At 49.6% G+C, this 24,645-nt stretch overlaps 1 protein-coding gene across 7 annotated transcripts in view; it reads left to right on the top strand.

Moving 5' to 3' along the window:
* The window catches only part of EML5 (EMAP like 5), a 1,317,369-nt gene that overhangs the window by 323,375 nt on the left and 969,349 nt on the right, over positions 1-24,645 (top strand). For all 7 annotated transcript variants that reach the window (XR_013600929.1, XR_013600930.1, XR_013600931.1 and 4 more), the window contains exon 5: positions 11,525-11,710. Coding sequence is in view for 4 of the 7 variants with exons in the window: in XM_078660021.1 (XP_078516147.1) it covers positions 11,525-11,710 (186 nt within the window). In the remaining 3 variants the exon portion in view is untranslated. The remainder of the gene's footprint in view (positions 1-11,524; positions 11,711-24,645) is intronic.

Below are 24,645 nucleotides of genomic sequence, written 5' to 3'. Positions count from 1 at the left end.
TGAGAAGTGCCCTCTTGACTGTCCCATCGGTCTCCCTCGTGCCTTTAAAGTAAAGGTTCAGTCTGCCGACCCACGCCTTCCATCTCGGCGCCGCCATCGCGGGGTCTGCCGCCTCGCTAAATGGGGGGATTGGCGCCGCGCCCGAGTGTAAGTGGTTGGGTGGTATTGGTGCAGTGGCTCCGGCCTGGTTCTGGCCCGGCAGTGGCGGTGCGATCACCACGGGTGGTGGGACGACCACTGCAGGTGGATTCTGCCCTGCCCCATCTTGGCCTGCTCCCGGCGCTGTATTGGACATGACTCAGTCTGTTTGCAGGTCTTCCGGTGTTTTCTCGAGTGGTCCCGGCGTGTTAAGCCCTCTTGCCCAGATGGTTGGGCTGGCCAGGGCTTGTTTGCCTTAAAATGAAGCAGGGGCTTCCCTTCGCAGTCCAAATTGAGTGTAGGCCTGGGACGCTGTGTGAACGAGGCCAGGAGTGTCTGTTCTTTCCCTTGGGTTTGCCCGTGCGTGTTTTTTTTTCTTTTTTCTCTGTCGGGGCCAGGGGGCAGCGTCCAACCTTGCCGGTGCACTCGCGGCCTTTGCGCTGCTGGGGGCGAGCCCTGGGCCTCCCAGCGACCATGTGAGATGTTGCCGCCTGTGGTGCGCATTGCTCCTCCCTCCTGGATCGGGTGCGCTAGCACACGCGGGCCTCTGCGCGGCCGATGACTCCGCGCCTCGGAGGAAGCACTCAGGGGGGGCTGCACGGTGATGCACGGGCGGGCAAAAAGGAGCAGACTCACCCGCACCTCTGGGGGGTCAGACAGTCACAAACCGATCTCCCGGCGAGCCCCGCCAGCTGAAGGCGCTCCAGACGGGGAGACGTGTGGGCGGGCCTCAGAGCCGGGATCGGGCGCAGGAGCTCAAGCGGGTGTGCTCCGCAGCAGGAAGCAGGCACGACACGGAGGTGTAGACAGAGGCAGCCAGGCACGCGTGAAGGTAGGCCGGCCTCGTCGCCAGTGTGGTGTGCCAGGTCAGGGCCTGACACGTGGTTGGGAGCTGCTCACAAGAGGGACACAGACACTGGATTATGAGTTAGCCGGAAAGACCCCGAGCGGTCTTCCGCCTTTTTTATTTATACCCCGGTGCGAGCCCGCCCCGGGATATGCGTGGATGCGTGTTAGTCTGGCAACATTATATGGGAGAGCCCGTGTGGCTCTCTACCGATAGTACGTTCTGAATAAAGCAATACGTTGAAAGAGAAATTTGTTTTAGAATAAAATATTGTCTCTTTTATATTGTTCCTTCCAGATAATGGAAGTTAAAACCTTTTGACAAAATCGTGAGTGTTGATCGAGGCAGGAGATGGATTGGGGAGTTGTGAAGAGACCAGGTGTCATGCTTGATGAAAACATTGCAATGTTAAGAGCCTCACTGAAGACAATGGGGAGGCTCAGGGCCCGTTATCATCGGCACAGGTCTTCTGCTCAATCACAGCACTTGTATAGCGCGCTACTCACCCGGCAGGGTCTCAAGGCGCTTGGGGGAGGGGGTCCGCTATTGCTCGAACAGCCAGGTCTTGAGTTGTCTCCTGAAGGCGAGGTGGTCCTGGGTCAGCCGAAGGTGGATGGGGAGGGAGTTCCATGTTTTGGCCGCCAGGTAGGAGAAGGATTTGCCTCCGGCGGTGGCTCTTCGGATGCGTGGTACGACGGCGAGGCTAGCGGAACGTAGCTGGCGGGTGGGCGTGTGGAAGGTCAGGCGGTCGTTGAGGTACTTGGGGCCCAGGTTGTGGAGAGACTTGTGTGCGTGGGTGAGGAGTCTGAATGTGATCCTCTTGTTGACGGGGAGCCAGTGCAGGTTTCTCAGGTGGCTGGAGATGTGGCTGCGTCGAGGGATGTTCAGGATGAGTCGGGCGGAGGCGTTCTGGATTCGTTGTAGTCTTTTCTGTAGCTTGGCTGTGGTTCCGGCGTAGAGGGTGTTTCCGTAGTCCAGCCGGCTGGTGACAAGGGCCTGGGTGACCGTCTTCCTGGTTTCGATCGGGATCCATCGGAAGCCCTTCAGATGCTTGTGGTTCTCTTATTAAATTAGAACAGTAAGTGGAAAATGTTCTAATAGCATTAAAGACCTGCCCGTCCCTATCATTCACCATACAGAAACAGAACCGCTGGTTGGCTTGCTGCACAGCGTGATAATAATTAGGTTAAATTGAGGGCAGAGAAACCGAGCCGCACAGAAGGGAGATGCCTTCACTGTGTCCAGATTATACGACTGGTCTCGTAATTTAAGGTTGTCTTGGATGAAATACTCAAATGTTCTTTACAATTGGAGCCCAAACGGTGAATATAAAATACTTGAAATAATCCCCTTCCATAACATCAGAAGATTAACAGGTGGGCACGCCACCCCGGGGACTTTTTAACAGATCCCTTCACGAGGGACGCCACTAGCAGTACTGGCTTTTTCTGAAAAGAGCAGGTGCACTCTGGTACTTGTAGTTTCTTATAACAATGTAGCCAGAGCTATTAGTTCAAAAGCCAGCGCTTACTGAACATGTGATGTCACCCTTGTCACACATGACAGCTAAGCTACCTAGATCAATGTTTCCTCAGCTCAGCAGTGCCATTCCATAGCTGGGTCTTGAATTCAGTCAGTCTTGACTTTGAAAGCCCCCAAGGTGGCATCGTCTGGCAAACCATAGACTGATTTTTGAGCATTCTACAAGATGCATGTGTTTTTTATCACGGATAAGCATGACACCATGGCCGAGCTGGAGGCTGTCATTACTGTAAACACTGATGCACTCGCTCCTGAAGTAGAGTAATCACTGCTGCCCAGTGACAAAGGGGTGTTTCAGGATGGTCGAAGTCCTGTAGAACTTGGGACTGAGGCTCTTTCACATGAATGAACAAATATCATGATGGAGATGACATGACCCTTGTATGTATGCTGGGCCCGACCAGATGAGACAGCCTGTACTTGAAGACAGAGGAACACTCAGCACTGTGTATCCCCTTGTCATGTATGTGGTGCGGTGGCACAGCATAAACATGTGATTGGGGCTACCAAGTCAGGCTCCATACACTAGATCCGTGGTCTTCAAACTTTGTAATGTAGAGCCCCTGATGAACAAGATACTTCCCTTTAGTAACTAAATTTCTGTTGGATACTCTAACTACACACAGATTTCTCACATTGTGAATTTCGCCAAGCACCACAATGAATCCTGATTTTTTTCCAAAGCAGCCACTCCTGTGTCCTTGCAAGTGGTGCCCTCAGAGTTTGCGGTGACCCAGTTCTGCCTCCAAAAGTGATGGTTTGGAGTAGGTTATAGGGCCATCCCTGCATGATGACATAAGTTTATCTTGTGCCGTTTCCTCCCCTCCCCCAAGACACAGATCAGCTGAGACAGAGATCAGTCAGTCGGTATTTGTAGAGTGTGGCTTATCACCCGTCAGGGTATCCAGGCGCTGGGTTGCTGGGCTAAGTCGAAGAGCCAGGTTTTGAGTCTATTCCTGAAGTCCGCCAGCAAAGGTGATGTTCGAAGGTGGATGGCTTTCTAGGTCTTGGTGGCGAGGTGGGAGAAGGAACATCCTCTGCTGTGGCTCCAGTGGATGCGAGATGTCTGTGCCAAGGCGAGAGAGGTAGAGAGAACATTTATGGATGGCAGGTGGAAATTCAGGCGGTGGTTCATGTATGCTGGTCCTTGGTCATGGAGGGCTTTGTAGGCGTCTATCAGTAGTTTGAATTAGCATCTTTTCTGGTCGGGGAGACAATGGAGGCTCCTCAGGTGCTGGGTGATGTGGGTTCATTTGGGCACGTTGAGGATCAGTCTGGCCACCAAATTCTGTATCTTCTGTGGAGTCTTCTCATGAGTTCGATGGTGGTTCCTGCATACAGTTTGTTGCCGTAGTCCAGATGGCTGGTGATTTGGACTTGCATGACTGTCTTCCTGGTGTTTGTGGGGAGCCATTTGAAGGCTCTCTGTAGCTTGCAGAGGGTGTGGAAGCAGGCTGAGGAGACTGTGTTGATCTGTTGTTTCATGGTAACTTTGCTATCCAGGATGATGCAGAGGTTGCAGACGTGGTCTTTTGGTGAGGGGGTAGGCCCAAGTTCAGTGGACCACCAGGTGTCGTTCCAGAGGGAAGTATGTTTGCCAAAGAGCAGCATTTGGGTCTGGTCAGCTTCAGATAGTTTTCCTTCATCCAGGCTGCGATGTTCTTCATGCAGTTTTAGAAGTTGGTCTTCATTGTAGTAGGGTCAGCTGAGAGCGAGAGGATGAGTTGGAGGTTGTCAGCGTAGCATATGATTTTGATATCGTGGGTTCTGACGATGTTGGCTAGAGGAGCTGCGAGACGGGGCGGTATTTCTGGTGATCGCTGGGGTCTGCAGAGGGTTTCTTGAGGAGAAGTCTGACCGCTGCATGTTTCCATGCTTCGGCAAAGGTGGCTGTGGCAATGAATGCATTGGGGATGGTGGCAAGTTGGTGGCTGATCTCGTTGCTTCCTAGGTTGAAGAGGCGGTGGGGGCAGGGGTCGTGTGTGATCCTGAGTGGATGGAGTTCCATTTGAGAGGAGAGGCTGAGGAGATTGGTATATTGGGGCTCAAAGTTCCTGTAGTAGGTGGATATCTTGTTGTGAAAGTGATTTGCTAGGGTGTCGCAGAGTTCTTGTGAGGGAGGGATCATGTTCTCTGTGGCTGTTGGGCAGGAGAACTCTGACGATGGTGAAGCGTCCCATGGTGTGGTTGGCGCTAGCATCGATGCGGTCTGCCAAAATGTCCTTTTGGCACTGGGCCGGGTCCAGGCATAGACTGGCGTGGACAGGCTTGCCTTTGGTGCGCCGGCAGTGCTCCCACTGTGCACATCCTCTGTGCGGTCGCACTGCAGCCTCCATTAAGTTGGGCCTGGGAGGGGCCGTGGAGAGGCGTTTGGCGGGAAGCGGTTGGCGAGGTAAAAAAAAGGCAGCGAGCGGGCCCAGGAGATGCTGCGAAAGGAGTTCAGTACTAAGTCAGAAGGCTAGGCCCCAAGTGCTGAGTGAATATCCTCTGGCTGGGGCACACAGAAAGGCAGCTGACAGGCATCAAGGGGTGCTGGAGAGGCTGTGCTCAATAGAGCTGCACTGAGGCCTCCATTAAGTAGGTCCTGGAAGGGGGAGAGTCGCTGCAGACACGGAAAGCAGGTGGTGGGAAAAAAGCCAGTGAGCGGACCCAGGAGAGGCCGCAAAAGGAATGGGCATTAAGCCAGAAGGCTAGGGCCCAAGTGGTGGGTAAATATCCTCAGTCTGGGGCAAACAGGAAGGTAGCTGACAGGCACCAAGGGCAGCTGGAGAGGTCCTTTGTGCTGAATGACAGTGTATGGAATTTAACTTGAAACCTTTTCAGAATCCCAGAAGTCCACTGCACAAAATGGGAAGGAGGGAGGGCTAGAAGTCATCTGCTGATAGATTATCCGCTATACAGATAATTACCAAATGTGAGTAACTTGTTATTCTGGTGGATACTTCTAATCACAAATTCCTTACCTAGTAAATAGAAACCAAAACAATACTTTTCAAAAGGTGACATGTCTGAGGAGTGACCTTGAACAAAGAAGTCCTGTAAGTCTCAGTAGGCAAAATGACTCCACCACCCCACAGACTTGACTGTCAGGATAGTTATGACTGATGAAGCTGTGTAAGGGCGCCAGTGTAGCATTCTGGCAGATGTCTAAAACTGGAACTTCTCTTGCCAATACTTTTGTAGCCGCCTTGACTCTAGTAGTTTAAGCCCATAGGCTCTCACAGGGTTGTTTCTTCGTGGCGAGGGCATAGCATGTTTCTATGCACTTCTACATCACCATCTCATTTTTTGCCCAAATAAAGCCCATAAACAGCTGGCTGTCCATGCAGTACTCTGTTGTGTGGAGAGGGTCCCAGCACCAGCTCTTCAAAGAAGAAGGTTGTGTATGGAAGGTGCTCTGAAAGCACCAGCAGCTCATTCACATGGTGCACAGAAGTAATTGCAAAGAGGAAAATGGTTTTGATCATCAGCATTCACAGCGAGCAGTTGTGCATGGACACAAAGGTTGGTTTTGTCAGAAATGTAAAGTTCAAATTAAGGTCCCATTGATGCATTATGAAAGTCTTGGGTGAAAACAGGGTAGTCATTTTAGAAAACGGATCACAACTGACGATTTGAGTAACCAAGGTTAATGGCCCACAAGGTCTTTTACAGTACTCAAAGCCTTGCTGGGCCAGAAATACAAGAAACAACATAACATCAGATAACTTGTCCTGTAGGCGGTCAAATTTACAATCTCCACAGCAGACCACACACTTCGCCCAGCAACCAGAATAAAAAGGTTTGAATGATGAGCACCAAGCTGTTAGAATAACATACACTTCTTCAGCCAGTAAATTGAAACTGAACAGATGCTCCATTCATTCTCCGAACCATTGAGGTATCAGTTATGGAGACTAGTGTGTAGGCCTCTTCCCTGTTCCTTAAATAGCCCTTCCAAAGTGGTAGAAGGATCAGGGTGGCAAATGCTTAGGCTCAACGACTGTGGTTATCACACTCACCTGGCCCAGTCCGGAGCAGTCAGGATGGCCTGTGACTGATCTGTTCTAATCTTGGTCTTCAGAGCTTACAGCAGGAAAGGCGGGTTTGGAAAGCATACAGAAGACCTTTTCTGACTGTAGATAGAATGTGTCTCCTAAGGAAGTCTAGCTGAAAACTCTAGTGCGCAATATTTGCAGCACTGCATGTTCTTGGTGGTGGCAAAAATAATCTACCAAGGTGTGCCCCACCACTGAAGATGTATTGTATTACCTCCAAATGAAGACACAATCCATGGGCTGACATCTGCTGAGCTCGTCCGTTCTGACACTCAGCGATCTCTCTAAATTGTTTACCAGCAAGAAGATCCCTGAAAGTTCCCGCCATTACTTGAGATGCAGTGCCTCCTAGCATGGGATCCGTGACCCAATGCAACTCTGTTTCTTGCAGTAGTACATGGTGGTTGTGTTGTCTGTTAAGATTTCTCCCAACTTCCTTTTCATGTCTGGGAGGAAGAACTTCACAGCAAACCTGATGCCCAACGCTCCAGAAGAATAACATGGACTTTCTGTTCCACTGAGGACCATATCTCTCTGATCTCCACCTCACCCAGATGACTGCTCCAACCCAGAGATGAGGCATTTGTCACTACTACGAGCTCTGGATGGTAGTGGATGAAAGGCTTGTTGCAAACCAGATTGGTGTCCACCAGCTACCACAGGGAGTCCTGGGCTGTTTACTTTGAGATGCAGATGTTGTCCAACATGCAACTTTGATGCTGCAGATGGGAGTTCCACTGTACGATCCACATGTGCCAATAGGTACATGGAAGCAACAGGATAAATTAGGCCAGTGCTCCAAGAATCGTCATAACCACCAATTTTGGAACCCAGGAATGGGTTCATCTGGATCATATCCTGAATATCCTGGACTCTCTGCGGGGTCGGAAAGGTCTTGAATGTAACATTCTCCAGGATGGCCCCTGTGAAGGGAATCCTCTTGTAGATGGGACTTCGGCTCATTGATGGAGAACCCTAAAGACAAAAGAATGGCGACCCTCATTTGCATATGATCTTCAAGTGACAGAGTGAGGCCCTTGGAGTGCAGAATGTACATCTTCTCCCTGCAGGAGGAACAGTGGGAAGGCGATGAGGGTGGACCTCTTGTGGCATGACCTTTCCTGTGACTTTGTCTTTAACTTATTCATGATCAGCAACTTAGAACAGGCCAGGGACCTGGTAAGCAAGCAGGCCCTTGACTTGGAGTGGGAACGGATCATCTTTCCGAAGTACAATCTACCTTGCACTTTGTCTTCCACACAGTATAGCGTTGCCTCCTGCTTCATGGTTACCTTTCTTATGCATATGGAAGCATTTATCACTTTACTTTGGGTTGTGCTTTGACCCTAGGCACCATGAGCAGATATGGCGTGGATCTGTTGCTGACATCTGCTTCTTGAAGCTATGACACAATTTGAAGCCTTTGTTTTTTAACGAAAATATTTTTTATTTGTGACTTTTTTACCGGCATTTTTTAAACTCATTTGTCAAAGTTCGAATGCCAGCTATTTATACATCGAGACGGATTGACTCTCAGATGGTCATTTACGTGTCTTATGAGGTAGGTTTTTCATTTTTTAACCTCACAGCTTTTCTATTAGCTGTCACAGTGGCTTAAAACGATCTACTAGAGAGACTTGCATTGCAGGCTTGCGCTGTTGCAACAAAATGGTTGCCGTAGAGTTCTGGTTTGGTTTTTGATCCTAATGAATTCTTTGTTGCTGTTACATTCCAGGCTTAAGAGTCCCAACTTCCTTCATTTTGTAATGGATGCAGTGAAATCAGTGGTCCTCATAAAGTGAAAAATGAACATGTGCCTCTCTACCACTAGATTGTGCCCTAACAGCAAGGAGGGAGAATGATGGATGGCAAGTGTGAACTTTAAGCTGTTAAAAGTTATTGGAAAGAACAACATTGCTGAGTCCTTATGGGATTTTGTATGGTGGGTCATTCAATGATCAAAAAAAATGTTCTGGTGGAACGTCTCCTTTAACTGAATTTTGCTGAGTTGGCAAACCGACAGCTTTTCAATGTATGAATAAGAGTTTGATTTAACACAAGTGCTTTGCAAAAAGAGCTTCCATTAGCTTAATTACTTTCATGGTCGCTGCACTCGGCCAGCCCTGGAGGCGCATTGTCCATCAGTGCCAGGAACAATACATTATATTAAAGATGGAATCAAATGACTTAAAACTCTATTTATTTCAGTGCCTTACACCCTTGTCAACGAACAGCGCCTTGAATTTGAGCTGAATATGTCGGAGAGAATCTGCTCTTTTAGCATTAGCTGTACCATCTAACCGATAGAGTGTATAAATACGCGAGTTTTACATGCACCTCATTTATCACCAGTCAGAAAATGTTCTAATGTGTGCGTTAGAGACCGGCGCCTACCTGTTGTATAAATGTATGCTTTTGTTGGCATTGGCAGAATCCCAATGCATACTCTATGGAAATGTATGCAAATTAGAGATAGCCTATCCTGTGCAAGATCCACTACACAAGCTGTGGAGTATGGATGGCAGAAATTGTGACTCCTTAATTAAGATTGGAACGTGAATTCCATTAAAGGGCCACGCAATGCCCTTGTTTTAGATTGCTAATAACCTTGCATCTCCCTCAATCCATTTGTGCCAAATTTTGCAATAAAGGCTTTTACTAAGTTTACTGCAGAACAGATCTGGGGATGGAAGGGTGTGGGGGAGAGTCGCCAAAGTATAATTTTTTCATTCATTAATATTGTCTGCAAATTTTTTTTGAAAAAGGACTAATCAAATGTACACCCTGTTTGGCACGTATAAAGCCATTGGCTGCCTTTGGCGCCTTTTGCTGGTTTGTTGAATTTTCATCCAGCCTTTTTGGAGATGCAAGTAAACATGTGACTGTCCACAGAGCATTCCCTGCTGCTTTATGCACATGCATGTCAGATGTTTGCAGTCCAAATTTTGCAATAAAGGCTTTTACTAAGTTTACTGCAGAACAGATCTGGGGATGGAAGGGTGTGGGGGAGAGTCGCCAAAGTATAATTTTTTCATTCATTAATATTGTCTGCAAATTTTTTTTGAAAAAGGACTAATCAAATGTACACCCTGTTTGGCACGTATAAAGCCATTGGCTGCCTTTGGCGCCTTTTGCTGGTTTGTTGAATTTTCATCCAGCCTTTTTGGAGATGCAAGTAAACATGTGACTGTCCACAGAGCATTCCCTGCTGCTTTATGCACATGCATGTCAGATGTTTGCAGTCAATGCAGTCAAAGCAATGATTACGATATTTGTAATGGTACTTACACTATGATTATTAATGAGCAAAAACAATGGTGTTTTAACAATAATCCATTATACTGGGGACCTTGTGTGCCCTGAGCACTCCGGACACAGCTACCAACAAATGGACCCTTTTATTCGACAACGAAGAACTGGAAGTAAATTGAGCACGATTGTTGTTGGAAGGCTTTGAGCGCGAGAGATCGGATTTGGGGTTATCATTTTAAGAAAATGTCAAATTAACTGATCGATCGTTAGTTAAGTGTGCGGTGGTACAAGATGGTTAAAATTAGCAGGCAACACCTAAGATGTAAAAACACTTGAAATGTTCTAGTTAAGGGACGTATGTAAGCATAACTCCCTCCCTCACCATGCACTGTTCATAGCCTTATTCATTCTGTCATTTTAATGCTAGCATTATATTTGACACCATTATTGGTAGCAGCAATGAATCAACGGGATCTGCCCAGGACCCACAGACTTTTAGGCACAGGACATGGACTTTACCTGTGTCCATCAAGTTATGGGGGCATAGCTTGCCCTTTGGCCAAGAACACCTCTACCCCAAAAGACCCCTAAAGACTTCTGGGGTGGCCGATGTAACCAGCTCAGTGCTCCTTAGCTTAGCTGTTCCGCTGTGGCCTTATCTTAAAAGGCAGAGACAAGTGGTTTAATCCTTGCACATCAACCACAACTTTCAGAGGGGAGATAGCAAGCTCAGTTCATGGTACCCAAATGTGAGACACGGATATTTTAAGGGGTTTTGTGACGTCTACCTGACCAGTATTGTGGGAGCATTCCATTTGCATGTATGAAACTATTTGGCTACTTTGCTCTGATGAAGTTATATACCAAAGAGCTTGCTGGGTAGATATTAAAGAGCCTCAGTGATGTCATTAAAAAGACTAAAGCAACCACGGTATTATGGGGTAGAACATAGATAATATTCTGGATATTGTACACATCAGAAAGGCTTCTTGCAATCCATAGGGTGAAATGTTCTGTGATTGTTGATCATCTGTGGGAAAGGTCGGTCTGGGCCATTAGACCCATTCTTTCTCAAATTGTGTGGTTTACAATACCGCACACCGCCAATACATCTAGTATAAGTAGAAACAAACACCACTATCCAGTTTGTGCAGTACATCATCCACTACTTGAAGAGTATCGGATCTGTGCTACATTAGCTCTGCATGCTGATGGTTGTTCATCAGATCTTCAATGAATTGCCTAAGTTGTGAGTCTGCAACTTTCTAGGATTTTAGTTGGAAATGGAAGGTTAGTTAAAGTAAAGAAAATATTTAGGTCTTCAGGATTATCTCCAGGTATTTTAAAGAGTGGGATGCCCCGTCTTACTTTAAGACAGTCTGGGGCTCACCGTCAATCTAGGAGGAGTTGATCAGAAATGTCCAAACAAGTTAGAGTTTGGATGATCTCTTTTAGTATGGTGGTTGGTATTGGATCAATGAAGTGTGATGGTGACCTGCTATTCGTGAAGGTTTTAATATGCCCACTTTCCTTAATTGTTCTGAAGTTGCTTCATGCCACCTTTTTTTAAATGCACTGTTAACTCTGTAGAGTGTTTTGATGTATTTCTAATGTAAGTCGCAAACATTGCTATGCTTTGCTAAGAATGTGATGTTATGAATGTATCCTCAACTACTAGAAACCTATTTCTCTCTATCTTATTTTACAGTTCTGGAGTTTGTGTGGCAACTCGTTAACTCCCAAGCGTGGTGTTTTTGGCAAGACTGGTGACCTACAAACTATTCTGTGCCTAGCCTGTGCCAGAGATGAGGTCACCTATTCTGGTGCTCTTAACGGGGATATATATGTCTGGAAAGGAATGAACCTTGTGCGCACAATTCAAGGGGCACATGCTGTAAGTATGGATTACATTCCGGTCCAATAGTGATATTGTCAAATGATAATTTATCTTAAAAATCATGTTTTCGAAGGATACACACTATAAATGCACCATTGCTGTTGGTTTGTTTGTGCGGATTGCGTATTCGTGACACAGTCTATCATAAAAATATGTACAGTTATAGTCCTTTGCCAAACTCCTTTTTAAATACTTTAAAAAAAAAATCTTACTTCAGAGGCACGACTCTATGTCATAAAAATTTTTTTTTTTTGGAGTCTTAAAACCTCTACAACTTAAATAGAAATAGACCTCATACTTAGAGGGACGAAAAATGTATATCTATGTAGCCTTTAAAACATGTTGATTGGGGATAGGTGGACTGTGCCACAAGAATAGAACTTTTTTTTGCAATGACCTCACCACTATCCACACATCCCACTGGGATGATCTTAATCTCCTACAGCAATAATATGAAGATAGGAAATCATTTCTGCCACCATCTGATCCATCGTATTTATAGAATCTATCCTAAATTCAAAACTACCATAAAATATTACTCCCATCCGCAACTGGATCCACAATAACTCACCGTAGCTGTTTATTTTAGGAAATTACAAAGTGGGCATTTGACTAGGGCCCCTTGTGAAAGTTGTTAGGATACTCCAAAATCCTGAAGTAATCACGATGTACCTAAAAATGAGACTTTTGTATTGACGGTGGCTCTATAATTCATATATGGTGCACTTACAAGGACTCTGGATGGAATTACTTTGCAGAATTAAACAACTATTGTGATACCTGATCTTAGAGCTACAGAAAATGATAATACTGGGTATAACTGATCCCAGAAGTAATACCCAAACATTATAGAATCCGATCAGGACACCTACTAACAGCAGCAAAGAGTCTGATATTTCTTTCAACTGTCTTTATTGATATCTTTATCATGTTGTATAAACAAAACAGTATGCAATGACAAAAATAATTTGCTGCAAGCCTGTACAGTAATGCATGCGAGTCATTAATAGTAGTAGTTGTCATGAGCAAATGTATCATGGCTCAGAGTTGCGGTGAGATGTATGATGATTGTCGTAAATTTGAGTAGTATACAGTTCCAATTTGAGTTAAAACAACAAATAGAGTAAATGTAAACTGTTAACCTAAACTGTTTCCCAACAGATGGGGAGATAGATAATATGTTTGTTAGTGTTAAGGTAGAGTAATTGTCCAGGTTTCACTACATGGTGTTAGCAGGATTGCATCAATGATAATGAACATTTCAGATAAAAACAAGGGAGTCCGGTATAAAACTGTAAGCATAAGTATAAATGGGTTTCAGTGGCATAAGGCTCTCATTTTCTGGTTTTCCTGCAAAGTGCTAGGAACGGGCGCTTGTGCATGCCAGCTTCATGGGTAACAGTAAGCATACAAGTCTTCCTGGACGGGTTCACTATATTATGGTGGTAGAGTGTAATCTTTCGGGTCATTTTTCAGATTGAACCACATACCATCCCATCCGCTAGGTAGTAGGTGTTTTCCATGCCTTTGCCCCTCAATCAAACCAATTAATCAAACCGCATTTATAAAGTTCAACACTGTCATCCGTATGGGTATCTGAGCACTGTGTCTTCGTAGAAGAGCCAGGTCTTGAATCTTTCCTGTGCCCTATGGAGCTGGAGGGAAATGCCATTCTAGGTCTTGGCAGCGATGTAGAAGGAGTGGCCACCTCTGTGGTTGCTGCGGATGCGGGGGGGTGTGCAAGGTAGGCAGGGGCGGTAAATTCTGTTCCGGTCGTGGAATTTGGGTAATTTGCGTTCCACGGAATTGCCAAAAATACCGCGGCTTCGCAGAATCTTTTGCTAGTTTTCACGCTTTCAAAATGCGTGTTCGCAAGATATTTCCCCCGAGCACACAATCATTGTGAACTGGCAGAACAAGCAATTCCGCGTGTACGTGGAACTCTGCATGCTCATGGAGATTTCTTACCGTTTCGCGGAGCTTTGCGGAGCTTTACCTAGCGCGACTACGCAAATTCGGCCCACCCCTAGTGCAAGGGCGAGTGATGAGAAGAGCAGGTGTGTCAAGGGTTGGTGGAATTTCAATCGATTATTAATGTAGGCAGGCCCTAGGTCGTGCAGGGCTTTGTAGGCATGTGTGAGGACCTTGAACTGGCATCTCTTCTTGATGAGGAGCTATTGGAGGTTCCTCAGGTGGGGGGCGATCTGGGTTCATTTGGGGAGGTCTAGCATGAGTCTGGCTGCGGCATTCTGTATGGCCTGGAGTCTTCTGAGGAGCTGGGTGGAGATGCCAGCATAGAGTGTGTTGCCGTATTCGAGGCAGCTTGCGGCGGGGGTCTGAGTGACAGTTTTTCTGTGTTTGTTGGGATCCATCTGAAGATTCTGTGGAGCATGCAAAGTGCCTGGAAGCAGGAGGAGACAACTGCATTGATTTTTGGTTTCATGGTCAGTTGGTTGGCAAGGATGATGCAGGAAATGCTGGATATGGCCTGGGTCATCAAAAAACTCAATAAGGCCCAGTTCACCAAGAGTGCGTTTAACATTTCCAAGCCGAGGGATTTTTTCAGCATTACACAGAGTCAGGCAGTCCAAAAGGATGAATTTCGAAAATTCTATTTCGGGTGATGTTCATTTTTTTACCCACAATAACAGGGGGGCCCTGCCTATATAATCTTTTATATATTTCAAACCCACTTCAGAATGACAAAAGGAGGTTGAGGTGCATTGGGGGACCACCAGGAACCTTCTTAGAAAACTATTCTCAACAACCTGGAGTTTAGAGTGCTTACTGTAGCCACATACTCCAGCCCCATAAGTAGCAATTGAGAGACATTTTGCTTTGTATATTTCCCTGACAGACGTCTGGCCCAGTTTGGCTGCAATGGTAAAAAAGTGCTTAGACTGCTGTATTTAATTTCTGTGCCTGTAAATTTGGAAGAGGATTCCAAGTTAATTGAGTATTAAAAAGGATCCGCAAGTAGCAAAAGCGTACTTTATTGTCCAGATTGCCTTGCATATAAAAAAAGTTTTTGATTTAGTAGTTTTTGGGCTGCAGACCGTTATATAGGATTTCTTATAGTTTACTTTCAGGTCCAAGGATAACATAAACTCCGTGAAGGCATCAAGAGCTTTCTGCAGACTATTGGCTGTCCCTGCTAAAAGAACAACGTTGTCGGCATAAAAGAGCGTGGGAATAAAATGGTTCCCCGTTTTTGTGTTATCTAGTTTCTTTTGCAGCAAGTATGCCTCCAGACCATTTGTATAGACCAGAAACAGGAAAGGGGCCAAGATGCATCTTTGGCGGACACCCTCAGTTGAAGCTATTGAGTGTGTGCTGTCAATGTCGGGCCATATCCGGAGGAGAATAACCAGAGATTTCTCACCCCCCATGTCCCCCATCATGTTCCATAATTTGTCACAATTAACAGTCTCAAAAGCACTCGATATGTCCATTAAGGCCAGATGTTAGGAGCACTTCATGGACTTGGTGTCCTTAAACAATTAACAAGAGACTAAGGCACTGTTCAACCATCCCGATTCCTTGTCTAAAGCCATATTGGGTCTTCGGGAGTATATTATTTTCACAGGTCCACCCTTCCAACCATGTTAATAGCACCCTGTCCAGGAAATTGGCCATTGCATCGATTAAAGAAATAGGCCTGTAGCATACCGGGTCATTTCTATCACCTTTTTTGAAGATTGGGACCACAGTTGCCTCTTTCCAGGATGCGGGTAGTGAGCTGACAACTACAACCCTAAAAATGTTAGTAAGCATTGGTACCCAAAGGGCAGGATTCTTTTTAAAATGATCAAGAGGGATTCTGTCCAGTCTAGGCGCTTTCCTATGTATATCTTGGTTAATAGCTGACTCCACCTTCTTAACTAAGATGGATTGATTGAACTGGGAGGTCTGTTCCATGTCTTCAATCAAGTCGATGACCTTTTCCTGAAAGTCAATCACTTTGTTAAAAGGGTTGAAGATGCATTAAAAATGTGAGGCCCATAATGACTCTCGGCCCATAATGACACTCTTGTGGCTTATCTTGTCCGTGATTTGTCCTACGCTGTGTTCCCGCGATGGTAGACCAGGGCATGGTCTTTTAGATTTTGACCCTCCCTCTGCTCTTTTCTACTCTCTTCTGGGGATTTTGTTTTATTTCCTTTGCCAGGATTGGCTCAGAGATTGCACTCCTCTCTCCCGTTTATCTAAAGCTATGACCAAAGCGGTAACTGGAACTACTAGATCTGAAAGAAACAGGTTAGTATTAGATTCCTTACCTTAGAATATCCCCAGGCGTCAGTCTGGATCCGGAAACTTTTGCGTAGCAGTACCCCTGCGCGTCGGTAGGCGTCGTCTGCAGGCGTCCCCTGCGGCTCCGCGTCGTCGGCGTCGTGCGCCGTGATGACGTCGCTGGAGTATATAGACGCCGCCTCCGCGCGCTGACGTCAGTTCTTCTTTTTTCCGCGCCAGTTAGCGCAGATCCGAAGAGCAGTACTCCGGTCTTTTGACCAAGTTTTTTGTTAACTCTAATCTTTCTTACGGTGCCGGTAGGATGCCCGGTTTCAAGAGTTGCGACGGGTGCGACCGCATGATGTCGGTCACCGACCACCATCGACTCTGCCTCCGGTGTCTGGGCGCGGACCACGACGTGGAGTCCTGCGTCGACTGCCGGGCCTTGACTAGTAAAGCTAGGCGGGAGCGGTCCCGCAAGCTGCTCGAGCTCCGAGTGTCGGCCCCGCGTCGAGAGCGGTCCCGGTCCGGTCGGAGGTCGAGGGAGCGGTCGAGGGAACGATCGCGGAGCTGCCATGAGCGCTCCGGGAGTCGCCACCATTCCTCCGGTTCATCAGGTAAGCGACACAAGAAGTCGGGGCGTCGTCATCGTACCCCCGACTCCCCCCGACGCCCGCGTGATGCGGCCGGGGGTTCGGGTGGCCCCACCCCCGCGGCCCCGCGTGGGTCGCCGACGCCGTCTGCCCCATACCCGTCGGTCCCTGGGGAAGGCGCGTCGCGCGAGGAGATTGAGGAGTTCCTCATGGCTATGAGGGCGATGTCTCCTCCGGCGGGGCCTACGGCGCCTGCGGGCCCGTCGATCCCGTCTGGGGGCCCGAGCGGTTCGGGTGCTCCTGCCCCGACGCCGCCGGCGGCTCCGGCCCCGGCGCCGCTGGGCCCTTCAGGGTCGTCGCCGGCTGGTCCACCGGCCTCTCCGGCGCCGATTCCATTGGGCCAACCCGTGGTGCCGCCTCCGCGCGGCGCCGTGACTCCGCCGTCGGTTCCGGCCGGCGTCGGGTCCCCGGCGCCGCGTGGCGCCACCCCCCTTCCCTCTCTGACTCCTGACGCGGAGTCGGACCGGCATCGTCCGACGCCGAGTCCGGCGCCGTTGGGGCCCATTGGCTCCGAGGAGCCGGTCTATATCGTCGACCCGGACTACGGCGATGAGGACGAGTATGGTGAGGGTTGGGAGGGGTCTGAGGACCCTTTGTCACGGGCCTGCCAGTATGACGTGGACTGGGTAGGTGACTTAGGTGATGCCAGTGGTCTGGACGAGTCGCCCAACCCTGGGTTTGTCTCGCCTTCCCCTGTGGCGTCGGAGGCGGGGGCTGCCTATTCGGTGGTCCTGATGAGGGCTGCCAAGGCCTTGCGCCTTGAGCTCCCCGTCGCTAAGGTGAAACCTAACATTCTCACCGAAGTGTTTAAACCGCAGTAATGCCCTCAGGAGCCTCTGCTGCCGTTTAATGAGGCCCTGACGGATGTCCTTTTGGGCACCTGGTCCAGGCCCGCTTCCGGTGCACCGGTTGACCGGAACGTTGCCAGGCGTCACCGTCCGTGTTCGGACGACCCTGCCTTCCTCTCCACCCATCCCTCCCCGGAGAGTCTGGTGATCCAGGCCTCCACTTCCCAGTCCGCATTCCCGTCGGCCCCGCCCGATCGGGAATCGAAGCGATATGACCAATTTGGCAAGAAGGTCTTTTCGTCTTTGAGCGCTGGACTGCGGTCTTGCAATACCGCGTGCCTCTTGGGCCGCTACACCCACTCTCTGTGGGATACGGTCGCGGAGTGTCTGCCGCAATGCCCGCAGGAGGTGCGGGACAAGCTCAACCAGGCCTTGGTTGAAGGCCGGGACGCGGCGAGGTATTCGATCAGGTGTGGTCTTGACACGACCGACTCGCTGGGACGGGCTATGTCCACGACGGTGGCGATTCGTCGCCATGCTTGGCTGCGATCCGCCAACTTCTCGCCGGATGTCCAGAATGCCCTCATGGACATGCCATTTGATGGCAGTCGCCTGTTCGGTGACAAGGCGGACAACGCGCTTGAGCGCTTCAAGGACTCCAGGGTCACGGCCAAGTCCTTGGGTCTTTCGACCCAGCGCCAGCAAACGGGTTCGTTTCGCCCCTTTCGTGGCCAAGGAAGGGGCGGTCCCACACGTGCTGCCAGCCACGCGCCGCAGAGCGCTCCCCAGCGCGGTGGTGGCCGTGGATTCCGCCGTGGTGGCGGTAGGGGGCAGCGGCGAGGTCAGTCCACACCTCCCCCCGCAGCAGCCTCCAAATCTTCCTAGTCCGAGCTTTCGGGCTCACGTGACGCCAGTGGGTGGCAGGGTTCGCCATCACCACTCCCGCTGGCGCACGATTACATCGGACAGGTGGGTGCTGCAGCTCGTCCGAAGGGGCTACTCCCTCCCCTTCGAGTCCACTCCTCCAGCCATGCCACCGCAGAACCACCGTGTGTCGGGGGACCACTTGACACTTCTGCGGGAGGAAGTTACGGCCCTCTTGGCCAAGGAGGCCATCGAGCGCGTTCCTGGGCCAGAAGTAGGGTGTGGTTGCTACTCCCACTACTTTCTGGTGCCCAAGAAGGACAAAGGAGGCCTCCGTCCTATCTTGGACCTACGGAACGTCAACGGCTTCCTCCGGAAGGAGAAGTTCAAGATGTTGACTTTGGCTCAGGTCTTGGCTGCTCTAGACCCACAAGACTGGATGGTAGCGTTGGACTTGCAGGATGCGTATTTTCACATCCCCGTCCTGCCGGCCCACCGGCGTTACCTGCGGTTCACGGTAGGCCAGGAGCACTTTCAGTTTATCGTGCTCCCGTTCGGCCTTAGCAGCGCCCCACGGGTGTTCACGAAAGTGATGGCGGTGGTCGCAGCTCATCTGCGTCGGTTAGGGGTTTCAGTCTTCCCCTACCTCGACGACTGGTTGTTAAAGGCGGGCTCGCCCCAAACAGTCGTCCACCACCTTCAGATGACGGCAGACCTCCTGCACGAGCTGGGGTTTTCCATCAATGTGCCGAAATCACACCTGTGTCCCTCTCAAAAGCTCCTTTTCATCGGAGCGGTTCTCGACTCGGCGCAGTTTCGGGTTTATCCTCCGGAACGGCGGGTCCGGGATATTCAGGCTCTGATTCCCATCTTTCAGCCGTTATCCCGGGTTTCGGTCAGGTTGACGCTGCGGCTTCTGGGGCTGATGGCCTCCTGCATCCTACTGGTGCATCACGCCAGGTGGCGGATGCGGGCTCTGCAGTGGGACCTGAAGTTTCAGTGGGCCCAGCATCAGGGCAACCTATCCGACCATGTCCTGATCTCGGAGGGCACTGCGAGACAGTTGCAGTGGTGGCTTACGGACCGCGATTGGGTCAGAGGCAGATCCCTCTCCCTTCCCCAACCGGAGCACGTAGTTGTGACGGACGCGTCCCTCCAGGGCTGGGGAGGCCACTTGGGAGAGGCGGAGATCAGAGGCATCTGGTCTCCGGCGGAGTCCCGGCTCCATATCAACATGTTGGAGCTGCGGGCGATTCGCCTAGCACTGAAGGCATTCCTCCCCTTTGTCAACGGGAGTGTAGTGCAGGTGTTCACGGACAACACCACCGCCATGTGGTACTGCAACAAACAGGGCGGTGTGGGGTCGTGGACCCTTTGCCAGGAGGCTCTGCGCCTCTGGCAATGGCTGGAACGTCAGGGCGTGACTCTGACGGTTCAACACCTGGCAGGTTCTCTGAACGCCAGGGCGGACGAACTCAGCCGTCGGTGCTCGGTGGATCACGAATGGCGTCTGAACTCGGACGTGGCGAACGGCCTCTTTCAGCAATGGGGAGAGCCTTGGTTAGATCTATTCGCCACAGAAGAGAACGCGCAATGTCATCAGTTCTGCGCGTTGGAGTTTCCAAGACGGCACTCGCTCGGCGACGCCTTTCGGCGCGAGTGGAGCTGCGGTCTGTTGTACGCCTTTCCGCCTATACCACTTCTGCCCAGAGTGCTGAAGAAGATCAGGCGCGACCGGGCCCAAGTTATCCTTGTGGCTCCGGACTGGGCTCGAAGATACTGGTATCCCGAGCTACTCAGCATGTCAGTCGGTCCCTCGATCCGCCTGCCCCTTCAGGAGGACCTTCTGTCGCAGCAGCAGGGGACGGTCCTCCACCCGAACCTGTCCAGCCTCCACCTCCATGCGTGGAGATTGAGCGGCGACAGTTGAGGCCATTCGACTTGCCTCCTGAAGTCTGTGATGTGATTCTGGCAGCCAGGCGTCCCTCCACAAAGTCGGTATACGCCTGCCGGTGGAACAGATTTGTGGCATGGTGCACAGCAAAGGCTGTGGATCCCCTTTCTGCCCCTCTTTCCGAGGTTCTCCTCTTCCTTCTTTCTCTTGCCCAGCAGGGCTCTGCTCTGGGCACTATCAAGGGCTACCTTTCTGCCCTTTCCGCCTTCTTAAGGCTACCTGATCAGCCATCTTTATTCAAGTCCCCTATTGTACTGAGATTCTTGAAAGGCATCACGCACATGTATCCTCCTGTTCCGTTCGTGATGCCTCAGTGGGACTTGAACCTGGTTCTGACATTCTTGATGTGCGCTCCCTTTGAGCCGCTTCATTCCTGTCCTCTCCGTCTTCTCACTTTAAAGACGGCCTTCCTGGTTGCCATCACCTCTGCCAGGAGAGTGAGTGAGCTCCAGGCTCTTTCTGTTAAACCTCCTTTCTTGTCCGTCCATCCTGACAAGGTGGTTCTTAGGACTAGGCCTTCTTTCCTGCCCAAAGTAGTTTCTGCTTTTCACATCGGGCAGTCCATCACCTTACCCTCCTTCTTCCCGCCTCCGCATCCTTCAAAGGATGAAGAGCGACTCCATCGTCTGGACCCAAAACGTGCGCTTTCATTTTATATGGATCGCACACGCCAGTTCCGGGTGGATGACCAACTGTTTGTTGCCTACGTGGGTGAGAAGAAGGGAAGGGCGGTACAGAAACGAACCATCTCTCGGTGGGTCGTCCTGTGCATCAAAGCATGCTATTCTTTGGCTCGGAAGGAGCCTCCTGTTGGGCTGAGGGCCCATTCCACTCGGGCCACGGCGGCTACTACTGCCCTGGGCCGAGGAGTCCCTTTGCAGGACATTTGCCAGGCGGCTACGTGGGCCTCGCTGCACACCTTTGCGAGGCACTACTGCCTGGACAGTCAAGTCCGGAGGGATGGCTTCTTTGGCCGTTCGGTCCTCCAGGACTTTCTGGTGTAGGTTTGTATTGGTTCGCAGACCCACCACCGGGGTTGGTATTGCTGGGGTATCTATTCTAAGGTAAGGAATCTAATACTAACCTGTTTCTTTCAGATGAACAAGTTACTTACCTTCGGTAACGATATATCTGTAAGAAACAGTAGTTAGTATTAGATTCCTTACCGCCCCACCCGTCCTCCCCGTTCTGCGAACTGATACCTAGGGTTAAGGACATCCCTTTCAGGGCCCTAGTTTCAAATGGCACCAGTGTTAGTTCTCACATGGCTCTGCGTGTTCTGGCGCGGAAAAGCTGTGTGCAAAGAACTGACGTCAGCGCGCGGAGGCGGCGTCTATATACTCCAGCGACGTCAGCACGACGCCGATGACACGGAGCCGCAGGGGACGCCTGCAGACGACGCCTACCGACGCGCAGGGGTACTGCTACGCAAAAGTTTCCGGATCCAGACTGACGCCTGGGGATATTCTAAGGTAAGGAATCTAATACTAACTACTGTTTCTTACAGATATATCGTTACCGAAGGTAAGTAACTTGTTCTTTAGGCACAGCAGCCTAGATCTTACCAGTTGGACTGTTATTAAATACCAGGTAATCATGTAATCAGATAAGGCACATGCAGAGGGTGGTGGTGACTAGGGATAAACTCCTTCGGCCAGCTCAATTTCTTTACTTATAACGTTCACCACTTACTGCAGAAATCTGTCCATAGTCATTCCAGATGCAGGGGCCGGGATATTTGCTTTACGCCTTTCCATATCAGAGCTACTAACCTTTCCTTCTGATAAATGTTGACCAATTACCTTGAAACCTAGATGTCAGGGGGTGGCCCAGCCCGGCCTCTGTCGCCCGCTGATGGGTGCAGGCGGGCCCCCCCTTTGCCCGGGCTTTTCCCGGTCACATCACACACTGACGGAGTCCAGTGACGCTCTTTTAGCGTGTCTGCGTGGTGTGGTCTCCTCCTTAGCACAAGGGAATGCTGGGGGACAAAGTCCCACCCCAGCGAGGGACTCCAAGATGCAAACAAGGAAATTCCAGGCAGGAAACGCTTGAATTAGTGTCCCGTGCTGTGGGAGTACATTTATGCTCTAGTAGTGTGTCTACGTGACGTGGGCTTCTCCTTATAAGGTACAGGTGAATGCTGGGGCACGAAGTCCATCCCCAGTAAGTGTCTCCAAGAGGCGGGCAAAGTGAATTGCGGGCAGGAATTTGCCTGAATTTGCATCCCATGCTGTGGGAGTCCAGTTGTGCTATTTCAGGGTGCCTGTGTGGCGTGGGCCCCTCCTTAGTAACAGGTGAATGCTGGGGGACAACGCCCCACCCCCCACAAGGGCCTCCAAGATGCAGTCAGTGAATTGTGGGCAGGAATCCACCTGAATTAGCGTCGCACACTGCGAGAGTCCAACGGTGCTCTTGTACCACGTCTGTGTGGCGTGGTCTGCTCCATAGCACAGACAAAGTTCAACCCCTAGCAAGGGCCTCCAAAATTGCGTGCAGGAAACCACCTGAAATAGAGTCCGGCGGGAGTCCAGCGGCACTCTTGTAGTGCGTCTGCATGGTGTGTGCCCCTCCTTAGTACAGCTAGATGCTGGAAGATAAAGTCCCACCCCAGTAAGGGCCTCCAAGATATGGTCAAAGTGAGTTGCGGGCAGGAAAGCTCCTGAATTAGCATACCCTGCCTCACGTATGTCTACCCCACCTCTACCTCTCTATTTTCACCACTATTACTCTGTTCCTACCACTTCCTCTCTAACCCCCTTTCTACCTCATATTTTCTAAAGCTTACTCCTCTATCTGAACCTCACTGCTTTATTTCCACCTTACCTCCCTGTAACTCTCCGCTAGCTATTACAACTCTCTCCCAACCACATATCTCTCTCTATACCTCACCCCTATAGCTCTCTCTCCATTATCCACAGCTCTCTCACCCTTCTACACCTTATTACTACCCCTTTACTTCTATCTACCCCATTTTTCTTTCTCGCTCACCTTTCTCTTTTTCCTCTCTCTCTCAGTACCTCACCTCTCAATTTACTTCACAATGTGTTCCCTACCTCAACTTTCCACCTCCGTGTCTTTTTACGTTTCCTCTACTTCACCTCTCTTATTACCTTAGTCCTTTCTCACTACATCTTTCTCAACATTTTCCCCATCACATCTTCATATTTGCTCCCTCCTCTTTTTCTGCACCTTCTTCTCTATTTGTAATCAACCACTATTTCTCTTTAAACATATCTGTTTACTGACAGTTCCTCTACTTCATGCTTACTTTAGCACTCTTTCGCTCTTCACCTGTGTATCAACTTCATCTCTCCAAAAGTGCTATTCTATCTTAGTCGGAATTAACTGGATGTGACCTCGTCGAATTTGAAAAAAGTTTGGTTCAGGGTTGCACAAGACAATAGAATCAGAACCCTCTTTTAGCATGAGCGGTGTTGGTGCTGATACAGCACAAAACAGTGTGGTTTGCGGGGCCAGGCGTGGAGTCCCCTCCAAAACTGGAGCTCAAATCACATGGGGTTCAGGAGACACAGATAGCACAAAGGGTTGACCCGCCGGTAGTAACCTTACTTGAGGCCTGCATGGATCCTTTTGTCCCAAAGACATTACCAGAGCAAGCCAGTTGGATGGAAAAAAGTTTCAACATAACTTCCTTGAAAACCTCAACCTGATGCAGTGCCTGCAATGGGCCCAGAAATTCAGGATGTATTGGGATTCAGTGCAGAATGGGCTCCTCGGCTGGAGACTGGACCACCTTGACATCCTCGCAACTTCTCAGAAGGAGAGAGAAGATTGGGACGAGATCCACTTGGGCATCTTATTTTGGATTTGGACTAATGCAAAGACTTGGATCACAAAACCCTTCACAAGAGCTTCCCCAAGAGTAGAACAGGTATGGGCTCTCAACTTCGAGCAAGAATGAGATGTACGCAACTTCCTCTGGTGTTCAGTGTCCTAAAGCTTGGCTTTGCAGTCTCAAATTGCCTTCGGACTTGGAGTTGTCGCCCAAGCAAAACACCAGACACCTCTCTCGCGGGGATCTGTCAGACATTTGCTTGTGCAAGGCACTACAAAGCTTAAATGCTGTAGTTTTAGGAGGTGAAATGTTTTCTTGCACACTAAAAATAAATTTGTCACACAAAAACTCATCAATAGACGAGAACAAGTTGGGAGCTAGTTTTGGGTCTATGTACGAAGGCACGGAAAGAAAGGAACTAATGTCCGCATCCTTGGGTGGCTCTTAAATTCTGCTCCAGACATTACTTCTGGGGCAGAGCGTGGTCAAAGCAGGGCTGTACGAAGTTATAACTATATATCAGAAATGAGCACTGGGCTCTGTCTGGGTACTTTTTCCTCCAGGAATCTGAGAAATCTAAAACTGTGAAATACGTGTCTGTTATTTTTGCAATATGAACTTTAATTGACCTACAGTTACACTTAAAG

This window comes from Lissotriton helveticus, chromosome 9, assembly GCF_964261635.1.
Source record: "Lissotriton helveticus chromosome 9, aLisHel1.1, whole genome shotgun sequence".
Lineage (NCBI taxonomy): Eukaryota > Metazoa > Chordata > Amphibia > Caudata > Salamandridae > Lissotriton > Lissotriton helveticus.
The sequence above is the reverse complement of the archived record's forward strand: the minus strand, read 5'-3'. Positions and strand labels throughout refer to the sequence as shown.